General features: G+C 35.0%; 1 protein-coding gene and 1 non-coding gene across 3 annotated transcripts; one reads left to right on the top strand and one right to left on the bottom strand.

Annotated features, from left to right (window-relative positions):
* Positions 730 to 821, top strand: TRNAY-GUA. The gene is given in 2 exon segments: positions 730 to 766; positions 786 to 821. It is a non-coding gene; the product is annotated as a tRNA-Tyr (tRNA).
* Positions 4,682 to 21,735, bottom strand: LOC109229664 (E3 ubiquitin-protein ligase RFWD3). 2 transcript variants are annotated; one of them, XM_019395192.1, is made up of 15 exons: positions 21,650 to 21,735; positions 16,539 to 17,158; positions 14,016 to 14,091; positions 13,830 to 13,919; positions 13,714 to 13,758; positions 12,809 to 12,889; positions 12,033 to 12,096; positions 11,871 to 11,929; positions 11,279 to 11,389; positions 11,053 to 11,189; positions 10,865 to 10,904; positions 9,628 to 9,690; positions 9,005 to 9,198; positions 5,499 to 5,988; positions 4,682 to 5,036 (listed from the first exon to the last, which is right to left on the bottom strand). In XM_019395192.1, the coding sequence occupies exons 2-14, from the start codon at positions 17,066 to 17,068 to the stop codon at positions 5,505 to 5,507; spliced, it is 1,974 nt and encodes a 657-aa protein (XP_019250737.1). In that variant the 5' UTR covers positions 17,069 to 17,158; positions 21,650 to 21,735; the 3' UTR covers positions 4,682 to 5,036; positions 5,499 to 5,504. The 2 variants fall into 2 exon arrangements, with proteins under 2 accessions (XP_019250737.1, XP_019250735.1); XM_019395190.1 differs by having other exon boundaries at positions 4,684 to 5,046.

Genomic DNA, 22,478 nt, shown 5'->3' with positions numbered 1-22,478 from the left:
CCCCATGCAATTTTTCACGTGTCCTACCATGTTAGAAATTAGAATGACCCATATATACTTCCATGGCTACTCTGTTCAGAATGATCCAAACATCCATGTGCTGGTCTATGAACTATGAAGTGAGACCCTACGAGTTTACAACACAACTTTTCCTTTAACAAATTAGATATTCCCTCGAGTGTATACCTCCAAAATTTGATACTCTTACATAACAAATTTATCCATTTTTGCCTTATAATGTGTGGAGTAGAAAGGGGAAAAGCTGAAGCTTATAATTTTGCTCGAATGATGGGTCTATTACCCCTTCCTTGTTAGGGTATGGGCCATATCATGTAACAAATGTATCCTTCCATGCTATTATGCTACTCCCTTTATATTCGTCTTGAATTAATATAGGGGTCGTTTAGTTACAGGGATAAAGATAATACTCCGGATATAAAATTTGAGACTATATTTATTTCATGTTTGATTGTGGATATAAGCTAACACTGTAATTAATTTTATACCAAAATCATAATATTAGTTATTCCATATTGAATGTCGGACTATAGTTCATAACTTATTGTAGTTCCTAGATAACCTTGTTTTAAACCAAACGACGAGAGTTATAACACTAGTGACAAAACTATCAATTGGCTTCTAATACGTAAAATGACACCAAAATATAGAATTTAGAGGCTAGTCATGGAAATTTAATAGCGAAATTTAAATCAGTCAAGACAACGCATTTCGACCTTAGCTCAGTTGGTAGAGCGGAAGACTGTAGTGGGTGTTACCCGATAGCTATCCTTAGGTCGCTGGTTCGAATCCTGCAGGTCGGATTTTTTTTTTTTTTTTTTTTTGCGATTATGTATTTTAAGAAATTCTATTAACAAAATATCTTAAACGTTAAGGACATTGTTCTGTGGTCAATAATTGCTGCATGGCTAATTACTCTCTCTAAACACCCAAAAGTCTGAATATAATCTTTACTGGACGTTTACTCAAGTCTATCCTTGTATCGTGCAGCCAATTCACATATCTAAACCTCTTTCTGCTTTGAGAAATTATGAGGTTATTATCATTGATTTATGATTTATACCCAAAGGACGCATGAGTTATTTATATAGGGCAATGGGGAGAGTGGTGGTGAGCAGTGACTTAAGTTTAAAAGCTATTTCTTCTGCATGTTAATACATAATGTGTGATTACATCCAAATAATCCAACCCAAAACCTTAAGGCCATGGATGGAGTAGATATTGTATCATTAAAAACCCTTTGGAAACCTTACACAACCGGTGAGAAACAAGTGTAGTATACTCTAACACCCTCCCGCACGTGTGACCTAGTTTTAGGATTCACACATGAATTTTGCTTTTTTGCTTTTTGCTTTTTTTTTTTTTTGAAGTAGGGAGAGAGAGGGCTCAACCAGAAGGGTTTGGAATATAGAGCATCAAATTAGTTTGAGATTTTTACATTCCTACGCCACATAGGAAACCTTATTACCCTCAATGTTTAAGGTTTGACTTAATTACACTTAGTATACCAAATTACCAATTCTATATCATAATTAAGGGAAAATGCATAAGTACCCCTGACCTATACCCGGATTCCCAACTGCACACTTTTTCTTTGCGGGAATCCAATTACCCCCCTAAACTTATTTTAAATAGAATTATTTGCACCCTTAACGCTGACAACCAAACTCTTGGCAAGTGGTGGGCTACACGCGCCCCCACATGTATTTTTAGTACTTTTTCATTCTTTCTTCTTTTTCTTATCCTTTTTTTCTTATTTCTTATTATTGTCATTTTTTTTTGGTTATTTCATTCTTTTCTTTTTATTTTGGTCACCGGCAGCATAAAATGGTGGTCGTCGGAATTTCACAAATACCATTTTTTCCGGCGATTTTTTTTTCCGGCGATAAATTTTTATCCCGATCTAAGTGTGTTTTGTTTTATATATATATATAGATTCTTGAAAGTGTAATTTATGTGTGGGAGGAAGAGCAAAAGAAATAAAAACATATATAAGCTGAGAAAACTTTTTTCAGTTAAAATTTCAATACATCATTTTTTTTCCGGTGTGGGAAGGTTTTCCGATGATGAATTTTTTCCCCCAAATCTGAGTGTATTTTGCTTTGCTTATGTATAGATCTTTTTGAGAGTTTAATTTGTGTGTGAAAAGAAAAAATGGAAGAAAAACGGTTAGACAAAGTCGCCGGTGAATGAATATCCGCCGGAATTAGAGAAGAAACGAAAAAAAAAAGTAAAAGAAAAATGACAAAGAAAAAGGAAAGGAAAAAGGGAAAAAAAAGTAAAGAAAAAAATGGTAAAAAAAGAAATAAAAAATAAATACTGAAAAATCGTTTTTTACTTGCTTCTCACTCTCCTTTGGGAGAGTGAAATACACACTCTGCCACGTCAGCGTTAAGGGTGCAAATAATTCCATTTAAAATAAGTTTAGAGGGGTAATAGGATTCCCGCAAAGAAAAAGTGTGTAGTTGGGAATCCAGGTATATAGGTCAGGGGTTACTTATGCATTTTCCCCCATAATTAATTAAGGGTATAACTAATTGTACATTTTTTACTCCTTAATTAAAGGAATCTGCACGTTTCTCTCTCCTAACCCCTCAGTCCCCCCACGTTTTACCCATACCCACGTTCTTTTTACCATTTTTCATCTTCTGAAATCAAATTCTCCCTCTAAATTCACAGAAAATTGAAGAAACCCTTCAACAAAGTTGGTTCCCCATTTTACTCCAGTTGAAGTTCATCAATGAAGAACAACAAAGTTCATCAAAATTGAAGTCAAATCTTCAAAGTTCATACACACATTTACCTTCAGCTTCAAATTTTCTCAATGAAGAAGAGCAAACCTTCAAAGAGACAAGAGAGCAGCAATTCCACCATTAACAGCCATTAAAAAGCTTTGAAGCTTTGAATTCAAATTTGGGTTTTCAAAAATCATTATTTATTTTGATTGAGTTTTGCTGGAAAAAAATTGGGAATATGTTTTGGAGTTTATATCTCAATTTTGAGGGGTTTTGATGAAGATTAGACTTGGCTTTGACTAAAATTCAGATTGAAACTCGAAGAAGAAGAAGACATATTGCAGAAATTGTAGATAAATTGTAGACTGTTTTTTGCAGAAGTTTTAGTCGTTTTCGATTTGTGAAAACAGAAAACAATGCATCTACAATCAGAATACAAATAATCTACAATTTATCTACAAAATATCTACAAACTGGATACATTGAATTTTAATATCCAAATTCCCATTTCAATTGTAGCATAATTGGCATTGTCGACATAATTGCGTTTTTTGCTGAAGATTTGTAGAAGTCTTAGTCTTTTTTTATTTGTGAAAACAGAAAATAAAGCACCTACAATTAGAATACAAATAATCTGCAATTTATCTACAAAATATCTACAAACTGGGTACATTGAATTTTTATATCCCAATTCCCATCCAATTGTAGCATAATTGTGATTTTTGATATAATTACGTTTTTTCAGAAGATTTTGAAAAAGTTTTTAGCCGTTTTTAATTTGTGAAAACAGAAAATAAAGCATCTACAATCAGAATACAAATAATCTACAATTTATCTACAATTTCTGCAATATGTCATTCTTCTTATTCTTCTTCTTCTTCGAGTTTCAATCTTAATTTCAGTCAAAACCAAGTCTAATCTTCACCAAAACCCCTCAAAATTGAGATATAAACTCCAAACCATATTCCAAATTATTTTCAACAACACCCAATCCAAACAAATAATGATTCTTGAAAACCCAAATTTGAATTCAAAGCTTTCAAGCCTTTTAATGGCTATCAATGGTGGAAAATATCTGGAAGAATATTTACTTCCATAATTGTAGCGCGCCTAAATAGGAATATCTGGAAAAATATAATTTGATCTGATTTACGCCAAATCTTTTTAGAATATTCAGTTCCTCAATTTTAGCTCGACAAATTAGGAAGATTCAGCTACTATTAATTAGTATTTAATGATTGGTATAATAACTGTAGAAAAAATGTGGACAGGACAGGTAAATTAGAAACTATGCACATTTTTGGTAATAAGGTTTCATATATGGTATAGGAAAGAAAAAATCTCAATTAGTTTCAATAGACTAATGGGTGGCTCAATGGGCTTGAATTGAGAGGGAAGCCCAGCGCAAACAATGAGAGAAATTAGTGTAAGCAAGATCAGCAAAGTTTGATTCTATGTTTAACTCTATTAAATTTTGAATTCTGTGTTCCAATAGTCTATAATCCCAATTCTAAAATATCATGCTTTAAATACGTCAATTTGTATTGAAAAGAAAACCTCAAATTATCAACATTTCCTTTCATCAAACGGAAAGATATCGTAAGATAAGCCGACGCGAGCCTAAACGATGAGAATGTATCTTGGAAGATACAAAATATTTTCAATACCGCAAGAGGAACAAACATACCACCAAACAGTGAGATGTAATGATAAAAGTTCTTCAACCCTTAATCAGCGAACTCAGATTCCATCCATAAGTTGTAGACACCAGATTGTTATACAAATTATGAAAAGAAAAATTAGCAAATATTTTTCTCCACTAAACTCATTTAGATGACAAATAAGGTGCCCCTGGACATTCAAACAGTTTCTTAAACGTAGCTCTTTCCTTTTCACCAGTAAATAATTTTAGTAATATACACAAATAGTGTAAAACTTTCACACTTATCAATCCAATTAAACTGGTTATAAGTTATAACAAGTTCTTTATACTATATCAAACTTGATAAGAAGGTTTATCTGTTGTTGCAAGTCAATTTTACTTGATGGTAAGTAACATATACATTTGTTGGTGCATAAAACTTAAACTCTTTATTAAATAACCATTTCTACAACCTGCCTAAGCTCTCTGACCCCAACTCTCAGCTGGATCCCAAAGCTACAAAAAGGATGCTACTTCTTCGCTCCTACCTATTTCTACAATCAAAGATGCTATACTACATCGTTGAAAAGTCCAAGTCGCATGAATGAAGAATATAACATACCAGTGATTTAAGAAGTCATCTGAAGCCACCTGCAATAAATTCAGAATCAAACTGACAGGAGACTGCAAAATCTTCTAGTAAATATCATAAGCGGTAGAAACTAATTAATCTGCATCTACATAACTCAAAATTTTGACAACAGAAGAACTCCAAATTCAAGAACGGGAGACTAGACATTGCAATACTTGAAGTCGCACAATAGGTGTAAAAATGCATCTGGGAAACCATTCTATTGCCAAGAAGCTAAGACAAGGCAATCAACTCTAGCACAAATTACCAAGAGTCTAATTCGGAGTTCTGATGAACCTCATTGAAATATGCAGGCAAAACTCTAATGTACCCAACACCAATTCTTTTTTCTCTTCTTTTTGCCAAAAAGGCATAGAGATGTCAAGCAGAAAGAACAAAAGGGCATTGCTGGACTGTAAACATAAACAAAACTAAAACAAAGAGAGGCAGAAAACAAGCTATGATACGTTACCTTACTTCATTGAAGCTTGGTTGAGCAAATCTGCAAGTTATCGTCACTCAAACAACCAAGCAACCCTGTATTTAGGAGTCGTGTATACCTCACATCACGAATAGGACCATTGAGGGATTTAACACGCTGAGCCACATTTAAAGATGGCAATTCTTGTAACACCAGTTCCATTGTTGCTTCATCACCAGAAGCAAACAAGGGGTTCTGATTCCCTCTATCTATTATAGCAGATTTTGGAAGTCGAATGCCACTCACTTTGGCACAAGAAGCTCCTAACTTCTGGTATCTGCTACCCACTCTCCTATAAAGAACATGAGAACCCTCTACGGCTTGCTCCATTACTGGAGGAGTAAGCGGTACTTGAGAAGCAGCCATGTCGCCAATGATCTCCAGTTTAGGACGGAAAGAGGCAACTATGTCATCATTTCTATCTCCACAAGCGAGAGATATACAGATTCCTTGATTCTCTGATTCAGGAACCAAGCACGGCCTTCAGTGATAAATGAAACTCTGTTATTAACATGGAATTCATAGAAACTACTCACAGAGCTTCAAGATAAAAGTAACTCTTTTAAACCAGCTTGAAAAGTCACCAAAACCATACTGTTGATCCAGGTTCAAATATATTTACATATATCAGATGCACTCTGCCCCTCAACTCCTTTAAGGAAGATTCTGAGCATAGTCAGACATATTCAAACAATGTATTTGGAAAGCAATCCTGTCTACTACTAGGGAATAAGGCAGAACTTCAATATAAGCACTCTTTTAGACCAGCTTGAAAAGTCAACTAAACACATAGTTGGCCCCGGTATGATTTACATCAATTTTCAGAAGTTCTTATCTCTCAAAATCATTAATGACAATATGGTACACCTTCACAACAAAAAATCTCTCGGACCAGCTTTAAAAGTAAACTAAAAAGCATGTAGTTGATCCCAGTACATCCACATCCATATAAATCGCCATAACTGCCTGCTAACACTATCCAGTCAACTCCTCTTAACATGATTCTGGACATAGTCAAGCATATTCAAACAATTTATCAAGAAAGCAATTGTTTCTACTGCTAGGGCTTAAGCACATCGAAAACCAAAAAACAGTTGGCACATGAGCAAAATATTCTGCAAACAAAAAAAAAACAATATACTTCGCCACTAAGAAGGTTATATACCCTCGACGTTAGTGGAAATTGTAGGTTGAAATGTGAACAAGGACCTGAACACAGTAAGGTCTCATTTGTTTTTTTTAAGATTGAACGTCTGAATCTGAATATCAAGATGTGTATTAAGATTAAGATATATTAATCTGAATACACATCTGAATATTAAGATGCATATTAAGATCTGAATACTAAATAATTAAGACGGTTTGTTTTCTTAACATCTTAAGGTATATAAGTAAACTTTATTAAAAAATTAATTAACATAAAATTCAAATAAAATACTAAATAATCTAATATTTTATTAATAAAATATTTTTTTTAAATATGGTAGTGGCGGTGGTAATGAGTAACGGAGGTGCTTGTGATGCCGACTAGAGGCGGTGGTTGATGGTGGTTTTGGTTAATGATGGTGGTTCTAGGTAGTAGCTAGTGGTGATTGGTAGGATGGCGATTATGGTTCAAGATGGTGGTGGTGGGTGGTGGTGGTTGTAGTTGCGATTGAGGACGGTGATGGTGGGTGGTGGTAGTTTATAATGGTGGGCGGTGCCGGCTATAGTTGTTGATGGTGATGGGGTGATTGTTGTGGTAGTTGAGGTGGGTAAGTGTGGTTGTGATTGAAGATGGTGGTGGTGGGAGTGGTGGGTGGTGGGAGTGGTGGCGGCTATGGTTGAAGATGGTGGTGGCGGTAGTGGTAGTTGATAATGGTAGGCGGTGGCAGCAATTATTAATGAGTGAAAATAAGTTTTTGTTATAGATCTTAATCATACAGACCTATTCAGACCCATTAAGTGGTTGTGAAGTAAAAAAACAAACACTCCATGATTAAGATTCAAACTTAAAAACAAACGCACTTAATGTCTGAGACCTGAATGATTAAAATTCATTAAGGGCAAACAAATGAGGCTTAAGTCCTCTACAATAAAAAGTAAGATTGTACTATTGGCAACTCAAGTAGTGAAAGTTCTTTACAACTTCAAGATTCTTCCAATCAAACCGCCCCCAAGGGTGGCTTTGGTCTAGTGGTAAGAGCAATACTAATAATGTGTGGGTTAGTCGCACCTCACCCTGCCGCCGCAGACAAAAGCCTAGTATTTGTGAAGAAAGGTATAGGGGAGTGATTATTATTCACCAAGTTCCCAACCGTGCGTCAACTAGTCCATGAGGAATTTTGGTTATCAAAAGAAAAAAGATAATTTCTTGCAAATCTTAATAATAAGTAAGTAAAGCCTTGCCATGGCTTCACATTATGAAAACATCAAGAGACAAATCATGTTTGTCTGCACAACTAAACTAAGTCAATAAGAAATTAACAACCATGTTAAATCCTTGACATTAGACCAGAACCTTAACAATAACAAAACAACAACAAGAAAAAACAAAGACACAACGTGTAATAACAAAGTTCTAGAAATAAGATTAGACCAGAACCTTGATGTTCCAATTAAGACGTAAGAGTATCTTTTTTACTAGACTGGAAAAGGATAAGAAGGATTTCCATGAGAAAAAATCTGAACCATACAACTCAAAGTTTAATTCTATTAGGAAAAAGAGAAATGCAATAACAAACAACTTCAAGGAACAAAAAATAATCAATCACCTCCCACGCATCATTGCTGCCTGAATAAACTATAAGACTTACACTACTTATATATTTTTTTTAAAAAAAGATTATTCACTAACCTACTTTAGCAATATAAACTGTTTTACCATGACAAAAAAGTTACATTTTGAAGAACATAACTATTGAACCATACCAGTACTAGCCAGCTGGACTGTTTAGTGAGCAACAATTTGCATCGAACACAGTTAACTCTTAATCTCACCACAGTATGTAAACTATTAGAAAAACAATTATGACAGCAGTCTGCACCTTCTTGAGCAATTTCTTTTTCAAGAAAAACTGGAAAATGGTCAGCTAAATGTCTTCATCCATTTCTTCTTCTATACCACTCACCAGTTTTCCTACTTACTTCAATCATTTGTTATAGGATGAATGAGTAGTTAGAATGTATTCAGAGACCAGACAGTCTCCTTTAAGAATATACCGTGGACCTAAATTTGCAGTTAGGCTCCTTCGGGAATATTCCTAAGATCTAAGTTGGCAGTTAGTTAATGATTACAATTGTCGAGTTACAGGAATTATCTACTGAGAGATTCCAAAGTGCAAATAATCTTGAGTCAGTACTCAGCAAAGATTCGTCAGAATCAGATCCTAACAGTTCTAAAGATACAGTGAGGGATGGTGCAACTCAGACAATATTAGATATTAAGAAAAAACTTGTTCACCTCAAGAAGCAACTAAGAGAAATTTAGAAGAGCAGTAAAACATGCTAGAATTCACCTTTCTTCACTGCTACCAAAGTTCCAGTGGCACAAGCCTACTGAAGATGCAGAAAGAACACTTCTGACGCCGGCGCCAACTGTAGGATCAGCTGAAAGAGAGCACACAGTATGAACAGGATTGCCTGTCAACCCAGTCATACATTCCACTGGCCTCGCAGTTTGACGTCCATCAAACTGCAAAACCATACCATTCTGCACAAGACAAAACAAAAAATATGATGCATTATTCAGAGAAAAAGAAAGAACAGAGACACCAACTATTTTTTCTGTTCGATAAATAACAATGGTGTTGCCTGTACTTGAAAGAGAGACTAACTAGTGAAAACAAATAAGTGCTCCCTCAATACCAACTTGCTTGTCACTTTGGATTCATTGTGGGTCAATTTAGCTTCTCAGCAAAATTAGGTATATATTTATTCTTGTTTTTTAATAAGTATATATTTAATCATTTTTTGAACATTAGATATTTAAAAACTACATCAAAAGTAATATAAGTTGTTATTTTCCACCATGTCAAAATAACGAGAGAATAGATTCAGAATTATTAGTCAAAGTTATTTTGTTCGACTCCCAACAAACGAAAAAGTGGGACCATTTTTTGAACAGACAATGTGTTAGGACCTGTAATCCGGCATACATGTAATGCGAATTGTTGGGATCCCACGAACATGACCAAGGAACAGTCTGCACATTCCAAATAGACAAACAAAATGAATCAAATTAACTTGGCCAAGAGTATCCATTAGCAACAAACCTATCCTATAGAGAAAGGTCAATAACAGTAACAAATATTGGGGAAAAAACTAATAACAGTAAGAAAAGGCTTATTATCAGGAAAGCATATTACTGAGAGTAGAAAAGTCGAAGATGCAGCAATTGAATCAAGCAATCATAGCAGCAGGACATTCGGGAGCATGCTATAAAGGCTGTACTTTTTGTAGTTCAGGAGATGCATTTGTTACATTGTAAATCAGGTCACTATTTCCTCTAAAGTTTCAAACATGGAATTGTCTTTGATGATTGCAAGAAATTCCCCACAGGCTCTAACAACTTCCTTCAATTACTTGACAACTTACCGAAATTTAAATCCAAGTTAAAGTAGCCTTGGTTGACAAACTCATGACCCAGCAACGGGACATGGGAAATTATGCAGAAAATTTTACTATTATCCCAAGTAAGCTGTTGGGCCCCCTACCAACAACTAGATGACAGGGAAAAATGCAACCCCACCATTCAGACAAACATTCTGAATCAGGTAGAAAGTATAGATTTTGAAAAATTCGGCAGGCGCAAGTAGTATAGTCAACCACAAAGAAGAAAAAATCAAGACAAAAGGCAGAAAGTTCAAGAGAAACAAGGCAAGCAAAAATCAAACGTAGGACATAATCTTCTGCCGCAAAAAGACTGAGATTGAGGTCTATGAATTAGGAGGGTGGGGTAGAGCAAAAGCTAATTGATGTTTTACGAAAATTTGCATTTTGTCAACTCTCAAGTTGTCAATCAAAACTAAAAAGTAACAGCTTTCACAAGATGAATAGGTGGTGTTAAAGAACGTCTTCTGATGCTAGTAGTGAAGGTCCAGTCAAATCAAATAAGCTGTTCTGTACATTTAACTGTGAAAATGACGGACCTTAGCAGGCCTTACCAGTTAGCGTAAAGCGTGTACACAGTAAGTACAGAAAAACTACTCCATAAGAACTCTAATCAACAATCACTCAACCAGAGAGTTTCTCATCCAAAGAGCTTATCAACCAAAAATAATAATACGTTATCCAACAACTGTGCGAGCAATCTTTACTTTACACAAACTTAAGAATTGAAGGCAAAAACACAACTATAAAAGGCCTAGAGTTATTACCGGTAAGTCGTATGTCAGAACAGCATGGTTGTTTTCAGCACTGCAAAAAGAAAGAGATCAAATAAATAAGCTACCTACCAGGAGGGAAGCACAGAATAGAAGCTGTTCTACAGCAATTCTTTTGATCAAGTACATTTAGCTGTATGCAGCAATTATTTGGCAGAAAGTGGATTAGGGAGGTTATCGACCTAAGAACTGACAATTTCTTCCCTAAGGAAGCCAAGAGTATGACTCTTTCATGAGGAGAAACATGCAAGTCCTTGATAGTTTTCATGCTCGCGGGAAGCAGAATGTCTTCTCTTTCATGCGGAGGTAATAGGCTGATCTGCAAAATGTAAAAGTAGAAAAGGTTGAAGCACATACGCAGAACAAAAACCATCAGATAATTCCAATAAGGCAACCTAAGAAATTTACTTTCGTAAGCATATGCTGTCCTCCCATTCCAGCGATCCTTCTAGCAATCATCAAATTCTCACCGTTGCTATCCACATCAAATAGGCGAGCACCATCAATCCGAAATTCTTTCTACAAATGTATAAAACATAAGGTTACTAACTCATTAAAACTTCAGTCAATGGCGCTAATTGAACAAACGTATGCTGTGTTCATTCCCAATACAAAACAAGTAAGAAAAAAGAGTAAGAGAGAAAAGAACAGAAATCATATTTTGGGACAATAAGAAGGAAGGGAACTGACCATCCATACTACTTTCTCAGTCACCTACAGACTATTGATGATGTGAGGTAAGTGTTAACCCAAAGGTGAGCATATTTCCAGTGCATCTTTGTACACAAGTAGCAATAAATGTGGAACAACAACGGATAAAGGACTAATGATTACTCTGTTGATACTATCAGGCAAACAAGTTGCAACAGATGTGGAGCAACAATGGATAAAGGAGTAATGATTTCTGAGTTGATACTATCGTCTATCAGTAACCAAACGTGTAAAAAAAATTCCTATAGCTCAATTTTCACATTTGACAAAAGTATAGGAGATGGCAAACCTGTAAAACAAAAGCATTCGCATATTCACGTCTTCCCAATTTGGAGTCAATATTGCGTCCTGCACGACATGGATAGGTACTGAAACTTCAGTGTGAAACGACGATAGAACATAGCCAATAGGATCAATATCCCCAAGTAAAGATTTCTCAAGGACTGCTTACCAAAAATGTGTCCAGATGACCTGCTCTGCGTCTCGCTTTGCGAGCCCTCTACACAAGTTATTCTCTATGAAGAGCAGATATGCAGTAAGTAATATGCCGCTTTAGTAAACAAAGGTTAACAGAGATACCTATACCACTACTAATTGCACCGAAACTTGTTATCCAAATTTTCTCAAGCCAAAGAAACGACAGAATAAATAAAAACCCAAAGAAGAAAGGGCTAAAATAAACTAACAAAGGGGATATACACAATTAAGAATATTTCTTAAAAAGCCCAAACAAGTACCTGCCTTATAGCATTGAAAGATGCCATATTCTGAAGAATGTTAAAAGGGAATACTGGCAGGGAAAAGAGGGCCACAATATGTACTAAAGAAAGTGCACCAAAGTCAGTCTGTATTCCAGGAAGAGTGTGCAAATAATTTAACAATAGGCAAAGACTAAAGAGAATATAACGTTGGAGTTTTCAAACAAGGGAAAAGCAATAACGAGTAAACACGCATGAAGTAGAGTTGATCATCTCGTTTTGCAAACCTAGGAGAAAGTTTAAACAAAATTCACAATGGGTGTTTTGGTAGTAAACATATCACTTAAAAAGACAACCAAGACAAAGGAAAAGTGATTCTGGAAACAATCTAATCTGATCCTCCCCTCCCCCATCTCCCACCACTAAAGAAAAGCCCCCTACACTTCCAACCAAACAAAAAAGATGCAGTGAAGAAGGGATGTGTGAAGAAGCAGCACATAACAGAAATAGCACACAAAGTAACACATACCTCTTTGAGGTGCTCCACTTGCTTATGCAACTCAGCTTCTCTCCTCCTCCACTCTACTTCTTTCTTACACCAATCACTGCACTGCGCGAATTGAATATCGTCTTATAATCACCATGAGAACATGTGAAGAAAAATGTAATTTAGCAGAGGGGACAAAATTGCTTTCAAAAGTCAGTTAAAGCAGAAGTATCATTGTTGTGGCTAACCCACGGTGATTTTGATTCCTGACGAAGCATAAGCTGCCAGGTGACTTGAATGCCCTTACACATAGCAATGAAGCTAGCTGTTAAAAGCAAGCAAATCCGGTTTACATAGTGAAGAAGGTACAAGGGAGAGGAAGAGAACAGAAGGGAAAAGGGCAACAAAGGTGTCTTCCCTTTAGGTAAAAGCTTCAACATTATGAGGGAAGAAATTATGTTTATCTTACTCATTTCTGTCTAATTTTAGACGATTGAACTCTTCACGGATACTCATCTTTCTCCTAGTGTTCCAATTCAAGAAATGAGAGAATTGTCCTTTACCTATAACAATTGGTAAGAGGTTTCTATACAAAACATACATTGAGTTTTTAAATCGTGAGCAATTTGGTCCATTTGAAAACTAATCATCTTCAACTACATTGTTTCCTTCTAAATTGAGTAAAGGAAAAGCCTAGCCTAAGACATAAAAAGATAACCATCATCAAATCGTCATTTTGTTTCTTTTCTTTTTCTAACATAAGGTTTCATCAAGCTTTCACTTTTTCGATCGATCTCGATGACAGATGATCGAATGCCTTAGTTGGTCAGCCCTGTGCATGGAAAAGCTTGAAAGTTTCTACTGTGAATCTTCATTTATAGGTTAGACCTGAGATGTATCAGGAGATAGCAGTTACGAAATCAAAAACCTTTCTTCTTTTCTCTTACCTCTTTTTCAAGAGAAAAACATCTAGATTCAAGAGACCGGATTTTCTGCAAAAGAGGAAGGAATTGGGTCACTATCTCATGGAGCAAGCTTCAAATTATAAGCATCAAATGAAGACCTTTTGAAGCTCTTCATCAACAGCATGAAGACGAGAAGCATAAAGCACTCGGACACCCTTCAATGTGCATTTCTTATTACATTGAGGGCACTACAAACAAAACAAAAGAAAGAATGTGAGGGGCCAACTGAAAAAAGGATGTCAAAATACTGCATAAAACAAGAACCAAATTATTATGAGAAATACCTTTCCTAAACTTCCTTTTTGTTGCAACCACTTCTTGATACATGACAAACCATATATATGCCCACAAGGAAGGCAGCTGCAAAAGATTAAAAGGTGGAAGATAATGGAAGTATTAACACTTGAAAACTGTATTTTCAGTTGTCAATTATATATCAAGCAATGAACTAAACCTCAACTCCAACTAGTTTGTCGACTATATGAATTATCCATATACATTCCAATTTATTTGGGTCAATGCCATTCCATTATTAAAGAAGTTGTGTTTACGTCAAATCAGGTGTTCTCTAAAACTAGAGATTTCTAAATACCATTTTTATCCCTACAGTGACATGTAAGTCTCTAACCATAACTCCAATTAGTTGATATTGCCGATACGAGTCTTTTACTTGCATTGTATTACATTCTTAGCTAGGTCCGCATTGATTCAGTAGATTAAAGGACTTTAATGACAACTGTTTTTCCATGTGATTTTAGTTCTTTATCTCCTTCTAACACCTTAAATCATCATATCTGCGCACCAACTAACTGATGCATTTGGATGGCTACATAGAACATCCACAAACAATATCAAACAACCTTCCATCATTTCATCCTCTATGTGTATTACACTATCTGTCAGATGTGAACTGTGATCATTCAGCAGTCACTTATTCAAAAGAACGGAAAACTCAAGTGCTTTAATTGGGAAGGTGAAGATAGTTATTCAGTTTCATGTGTTACAGCCATATTGTATTTCTTAGAATTTACATGAATGTTAGTATAATCAAGCCAACTGAAACAGACTCCTATTATCTATAACACAACCCACATACCCTCTAAATTTAGTATCCATTGTTTTCATCTTCAAGGAAAACAAAATAGAAGTCCTCTGCAGCATCTCAATTTTTTCTTTTCAAGTTATATCATTGTACTTAAATTGTCAAAATAGAAGCTGCTTTTAAAAATCTTATTCCCTTTTACATTTTGATCGTAATTTTTTTTATCAAAAGGTAAAAGTTTGTCAACAAGACTAAGAAAGATCTTGACAAAAAAACGGAAACAGAGATCAGTACAGCAGAAATAATATTTTATTGTGCTATACCATTCCCCCAAGGCTTCACCTTGTCTGTTTCACAATTGAATATAGATGATTATTTTCTTCTTTTTCTTTTTCATAGGGTTGCATATAGATAATTTTAACATTCATAGGCATAACACATTCAGTTACATAAAGCCGAAACTTAACATTACTAATGATAAACAATCAGCACGAACCAACTTTTTTCAAAATTGAAACAGGTCCAGTGGAGGGGAATGGATTATATGGATTCATATAGTTGATGTTGCTCGGACTCTCCAAAAGTGCTACCGCACCCATGTCGGATCCTCCAAAAATACACTAAATTTGGAGGATCCGACATGCACCCAACAACATTTATGAAAATCGGGTAATATAGGTTGATCCAACTAGTTATTGAACATAGTTTGTTGTTGAGGTTGTATGCTATAGACGTCACCACAATCAGAAAAGATTAAGTTATATGCACTCACAGTGTAATGAGTGTAGATTAACCTGAGGTTAATTACCATTTATTACAACAACAGCATACCCAGTGTAATCCCACAAGTGGGATCTAGGGAGGGTAGTGTGTACACAGGCCTTACCCTAGTTTGTGCAAGTAGAGAGGTTGTTTCTGATAGACCCTCGGCTCAAGGAAAGCATATTCACAACAATTTTGAAAAAGAAATACGGAAATTTAAAAGGGAAGCAGTAGCAATAGCAGGATAATAAGATAACTGAAGCAAAAGCAACAACAAGTAGTAGTATAAATCTAAGAATAAGGAAGTTCTAGCAACAAAAACAAACCCAATGTAACCCCACAAGTGGGGTCTAGGGAGGGTAGTGTGTACACAGACTTTACCCATACCTGGTCAAGGTAGAAAAAAGAATAAGCAAGTACTAGAATGATACTAATATTACTGGTATGGAAAGGAAATGCGGTCGACTACCTACTAACTTTCTACCTTAATACTCGACTTCGACATCCTTCTGTCAAGGGTCATGTCCTCAGTAAGAAGAACAGTCATGTCCTGTCTAATCACCTCTCCCAATACTTCTCCGGCCTACCTCTACCTCTACTTAGACCCACCATTGTCAATCCCTCACACCTAGTCACTGGGACATCTGTGCATATCCTATTCACATGCTCGAACCATTATTACCATTTATTTTAGGTTAATAATCAACGCTATTAAATAGATTACTTACTTGATTGTGTAAATACATCACCACAATCAAAAAGGACTTAAGTTATATGCACTCACAGTGCAGTGCGTGTAAATTAACATGAGGTTAATTACCATTTATTCTAGGTTACTAATCAATGTTATTAAATAGGTTACTTTGTGTAAATACATCCCCACAATAGAAACGATTTTTAAATTTTATGCACTCACAGTGTAACGAGTGTAGATAACTTGAGGTTAATTGCATAGAACTTGAAACTCAATAATAGTAGATGGAAGGACAAATAAGTAAATTACCAGATTTGGTGGTCGCCGTCGTTGGTCCAAGCTTCCATGCAAATCGGGCAAAACAAACCTTCAATCTCACTCCGATTCCACTCCCCTTCTACTTCGCCTCCATCGCCTTCTTCCTTATCAACATCTTGCGACGCCTTTCCCCCGCTTTTGGTCCTCCTCGTAACATCTTCACTTTCCATAGCGGAATTATGAAAATTCTCGGCATTAATCGCCTGCTGTTGAGATGAAATTGTTGCAGCACTACGATTCCCGTACAAAACCGTACGCAATGTCGTCCTTCCAGTACTCGACTCTTCATTGCCAACTTCTTCATCTTCTTCTTCTTCGTCGTCTTCTTCATCTTCTTCTTCTCGTTGTTCTTCTTCTTCCTCTTCTTCTTCGGTCTCTTCTTCCTCTTCTTCTTCCTCGTACTCTGCATCATCTTCTAAAAACCCGACGTCCTCTGCCAGTTCAACATCGCCACCCTCGTCGCCGCCGACGCCGATTAGGTGGAGGAATCTCTCGTAATCCGGGTCGGCGTCATCGGCCATTGCTATAATTGGATTATTACGCGCCTTAGGTCACAGCATTCGGCACTCAATTTTGTGAGAGCAAATTTTTGGGCAAAAGTGCGTTTGGCGCTGAAAAAAATAGGAGGGAAGTGAAAGTGTGAAACTCAATACGCTCTCTTATATAGTAATAGAGGACAAAAAAATACAAAAAGAAAAAGAAATTAGGGAAGCCACTTTGAGGTAGAGGGGAAGAATATTTGGTTTTACTAATAAATTTAATTTAATACACATGATTACACATTAATTCAATTTAAAGAAATCAGTTTTGTATTTCTTAAGGCAACTGTAGAGATTTTCTGGGCATTTAAATATAGTGAAAATGAGAAGAATGAAGGGGTGAATAAAAAAAAGAGATGAATGATGGGAAAAATACAGAAAAAAGGAAAGGAAGAAAAATCGAAAAACTTATTTTAAATATTTGAAATAATATTTTCAGATTAATATTTGGTTTACAATTTGATGTATTATTTCAACTACAACTCAAAATAGAGATTTTATATTTCAATTTTTTATTTTAGAAGTATTTCAAGTGAAATAATGATTTTCATATCTAAACACTATATACTTTTCAAAAACTCTTTTACAACTTCATTTTCAAGTTTTCCTTTTAGCATCAATGGAATACCATCCAAAACTCCTACAGGTTTGTGAATAAAATTATTTACTTACAAAAAAAAAAAAATGATTACGCCCAATTATGCCTTATAAAAAAGACTAAGCGGTCACTGCAAATATAATCCGATTTACGAGTCCGTAGTCGAATCTCACAGGGAATTAACATACTAATCACAATTGCTAGTTTCGCAAGAATTCAAGTAATCAACTTCCAAAAATATTAAATAATGAGTTGAGTGTTTACTAACTAACACAGGATAATTAAAAAAATGTAATTTTATTACTAACAAAGCAAATGTTGTAGACAAGATTGGAAAGGTCTAGGATTACGATTTCCCCTTTTATCGGAATCCTCTCTGCTACGTCTCCTATAAATTCGCCTAGATACTCTACCGATCATGAGCACTTTAGGTGTCGTAATTCTCTTCGAGCAAATACAACAATTTACTAAACGTATTCTTCCGAACTACGTTAGCTAGCACTAGTTTACCGCTCATTAAGATCGCACCAAGGTTTTGTCATTCCTAATCTCACCTTTAAACCATTTGTATTGATCCCTCAAACACGTTAGGAGCGATGTTGTTCAACAACTACCTAAATATGTACCCTTTTCCAAGTAATACACACTAAATAGGCATAGCTGATTAAGGGCCCTCCAATCAACTACAATAATCACGTAGTTGAACAAGCAGAGAAAATTCAATGGCAAATTTATATTAAACGCAACAAAATTTCATCCTCCAAGAGGGTATCCATCAAACCCTAGAATAAGTAGTTTAGCTACTCATAATTGTTTTCACACCCATAATATAAGAATTCATCACCAATAATAGAACAAAGGGAAGAAGAAAGATAAAAACTCGTTTCCGAATCTTCTATCTTGCTCTTTGCGTGTTATTACCTTCAAAATTCTTCTAAACACCAAGATGCCCTCTTTTTTGTAGCTCAAAATTGCTCTTGTAAAGCATAAAGTACTCAGTCAGAGCAATTTACTATCATTTAACGCTCAAACATCAGTAAAGTACAACAATTTAGAGTGCAAATAGTGGCCAACATAGTTATAGCCTACCATCAAATATCGTCCAAAAACATGTTATTTTGGCATTTTTTTAAAATGAAAAATGATATTGTATAGCCGCTATTAAAATAATACTCAAAAAATATATAGTTTTTTTGTATATATATACATTATACAAATTTTATATAATTTTTTTCCGTTATTGAATGTAAATAGTTTCTAACGCGGACTAAATGATAATACCCCATTTTGAATTGCCATACTTGTTTATTAACGGACAGCAGCGTTATAATGCCATACTTGTTAGGAAAACAGAACATATTTGGCTTTGAAAATCCATACTTGTTTAAGGAAAATAAAAAAGAAAAACTGCAATTTCACTTATAGATTTTGTTCTATTCAGTTATGCATTGACAAAAAAATAAATTAGAGATGAACAAATGATGTAACATACCAAATAATAATTAGTTTGCTTTGTCGAATCCCATCTGTTTGCTTTGATTACATTTTCTTTAATAGTTCAAAAAAAAATCTAAATTTTCAATCATGAATTAAAAAAATTCAAAATCCTCTCATGAATAGTTGAAATGAAGGAAATTAAGTAGTAAATATGACCGAATATTTGTGTAAAGACCAATAGAAATCTAGCACAAAAATACTCTTTCACAGACTCACTTCATAAATAGAATAGAAACATTTAAAACCTAGCCATTATCGGCATTTGACGCATGCCATAGTGCCGAAGGTGTAGCAGAACCAAACACAATGGGTTTTGAGAAGAGTTCTCTACATTCTTAATGTTTCACTAAATTGAACAGGTCCAATCATTATAAGTAAATACAATCTGTAAAATCTGACCGAGACGTGTATATTGACCAACATGTTTCATAATGTTTCGTGTACAAGTAAAACTCTAAAAAAGATATTTCGTGATTTGAAATTGTGCAAATGGAACATCAAAAGGTTTTTAAAATTTTTGTGAACTTAAAACTTATATAAGTGGAACTGAAGTTTAAATGAATTTCACCGTAGTCTAACAAAAGTTCGAAATCCGAGCACACTATGTTGGAGTTGTACGATGAAAAAAGTTTCAAACATTATAATAGTGTGCTAGAGTTTCACACTCTAATACAGTGTGCTATAGTTTTACATGTAAAATTTCAAAATTTTGTCATACTATGCTGAAAATTTTCGTATTTTTAGGAGTATTTGGGAAAAATTAAAAAATAACCAGATTTACAAGTGATCATTCAAAAATAGCCACAGTTTCAAAATTTAGCCACTTTTCATGTAAGGATAAATCTGAACGAAAATATTGTTCAAAATCCGGAAAATACTCCAGCATAATATAATTGAGTTCTAGCATAAGTATACTGGAACTGCAGTATATTATAGTGGAGTTCCAGCATAAGTATACTGGAACTCAAGCATAATATACTGGAGTTCCAGTATAATATACCGGTGCAACATAATATGCTGGAAGTTCATACACAGGCACTCCAATCTCCAGTATATTATGCTGGAACTTTCCGCATGTTGGTGTTCCAGCATAATATGCTGGATGTTCATATACATGTGCATCAATCTCCATTATATTACGCTGGACCGACCCCTGTTGCAGCAAAATAGTGGTTATTTTTCAATGACTTTGCAAACGCCTGTCACACCTCCTTTTTTACACCACCCGACGAGGCAGTATATAAGGGAGTTTTTTCAATTAAAGTGGCATTATTCGAAATGGGATTAATTATTGATCAGAGTCGCCACTTGGAATAAATTATGGTGTCCCAAGTCACCGGTTTATTTTAAATCCCAAATCGAGGAAGTTTTATTTTTTTGAAGAGTCTGCGAACCAGAAATTCTAGGTAAGAAATTTTGTTAACCTGGAAGAAGGTGTTAGGCATTCCCGGGTTCTGTGGTTCTAGCACAGTCGCTTAGTGATTATTACTTGGCTTAATTAAATTATTTAGTGACGTATTTTAGAACCTATGTGTACTTTACCTTTTAATCGCTTTTAATCACTTGATTTATTCATAATTAAGGAATTATTTTTAAAACGAGTCACGCGTACGTGTACTCTTTTGTTTGGCGCGTCAAGAATCATGTCACGCGTACGTATCTACAACTAATCACGCTTTATTATTATTAAGAAAGTTTAGTCGGAGTTGCGCGAACGCATACTCCGATTTTGTTTTTTTAATATCGTAATTATGTCACGCGAACGTGTACACAACCACGATGGTATATTAAACGTGCCTAAAGCAAGTTACGAATATTCATTTAGAAACCATAATTATGTCACGCGAACGTGTACATAATCACGGTAATAAATTCAAAACGTGCCTAAAGGTTCGTCTACCCGGGTGTGGTCGGCCTAAACATACTCCTAGCGATGTAATAATAAAAGGGAGAATAAATAAATAATAAATAAATGAAACTCAAAGAAAATTCGTTACGATGGCTCACTCAATTTGAAAGAACATATGTCTGCTTGAACTCAACCATGTGAATATTCCTCCAATGCATGTGACTTGAAATTAATAGAGAATTTTGAAGTGCTAGTTAAACTCCAACTTCAAAACAGTGACTTGCTGAATTTCATTATACTCAAGAAAAACCTTTGTAGGATTAATATAAATACTTTTATACTCATTTCGTACTGATAATGGATGAAGGAAACAAGCAATACTGTTTAATTTTAAGAGCACACCTCAAATAGTGAAACAGATTCATCGTAATGGTTCTATCGCAACATGAAATCAGATCAAATTTACACTCATTTGAACACTAGCAAAATTCTAATAGACAGAAAGTTGGAAGAAGAAACAGACCAACCACAATTAATATAAAAAAAAAACTAAACGAATAAGAAAATCAACAAACACACAAATTACATGAAAAAAATGAAAAGGAATAAAGGAAGGAACCTGTAAGGCAGATTTCTTTAGTATATGAAAAAAAAAGTTTCCGAAGCAGCTTCACCAAAATAAAGATCCGAACGAACAAACAACAGGGAGGCAAATCACAAACCGCGAACAAAACTCAGGTTGGAATCCGCTTGACACGACGGAACCGCAAACGGACTTCGAACGGCAAATTCACCTCAAATCAACTAAACTCCATCTCCTTTATGAGACTCCAATTTTATCTCTCAAACAAAATGTCCAAGAAACAAAGTTCTCTGAAATTTCAATTCCTGCCCCTCTTGTTCGTTCCGGTGAGGCTGAGAGATTTCTTTTTTTGGTCTAGGTATTTTTGTTCTTTTTTTTTTTCGTGTGTGAAGAAGAAAGGTGTTGAATAGTTTTTCCGATTTTGTTTTTTGTATATCTCTCTCCCCCTCTCTACTTGTCTTCAAAGTGTGTATATATATGCAAGTAAAATCTCTTTGTTAAGGTGTGTTCATGGAGAAGATGAGTGGAAAAGTGGGGGAGGATCGTGAGTGTGTGCTGTGAGGGACGTGAGGGATGGTGAGATGGGACGTGAGGGAGAGGGAAGTTAGGCTCTTTTTGCTAAAGTTTATTGCTAAGCTTTTGGAAAAGTTTACGTGAATTTAATATTTTTTTTTGTTTTCTTTTAGAACTAAAATTCAATTAAACATTATCACAAAAATATTAACCAACTAACTTTAGACTAAGAAAAATATAAAAAAAAATATATAAGAACTAAATATTTACATATAATTTAAATAATACTAAAAATACCATAGCTTACTTATCAAAATACTAATTAAAGAAACTAAATATTTTTTCTTTTTCT

The sequence above is a fragment of the Nicotiana attenuata genome, chromosome 7 (assembly GCF_001879085.1).
Source record: "Nicotiana attenuata strain UT chromosome 7, NIATTr2, whole genome shotgun sequence".
In the NCBI taxonomy this organism is placed as follows: domain Eukaryota; kingdom Viridiplantae; phylum Streptophyta; class Magnoliopsida; order Solanales; family Solanaceae; genus Nicotiana; species Nicotiana attenuata.
The sequence above is the reverse complement of the archived record's forward strand: the minus strand, read 5'-3'. Positions and strand labels throughout refer to the sequence as shown.

Bases quoted from the DNA above. Each gene is read 5' to 3' on its own strand.
- LOC109229664 (XM_019395192.1), bottom strand. From the start codon at position 17,068: ATGGCCGATGACGCCGACCCGGATTACGAGAGATTCCTCCACCTAATC. The intron at 12,890-13,713 runs GTAAGAGAAAAG...CAATTCGCGCAG, and splicing joins GTTTTTCTCTTGAAAAAGAG to TGCAGTGATTGGTGTAAGAA. The intron at 5,989-9,004 runs GTGAATTCTAGC...TTATCACTGAAG, and splicing joins TTTGGTAGCAGTGAAGAAAG to GCCGTGCTTGGTTCCTGAAT.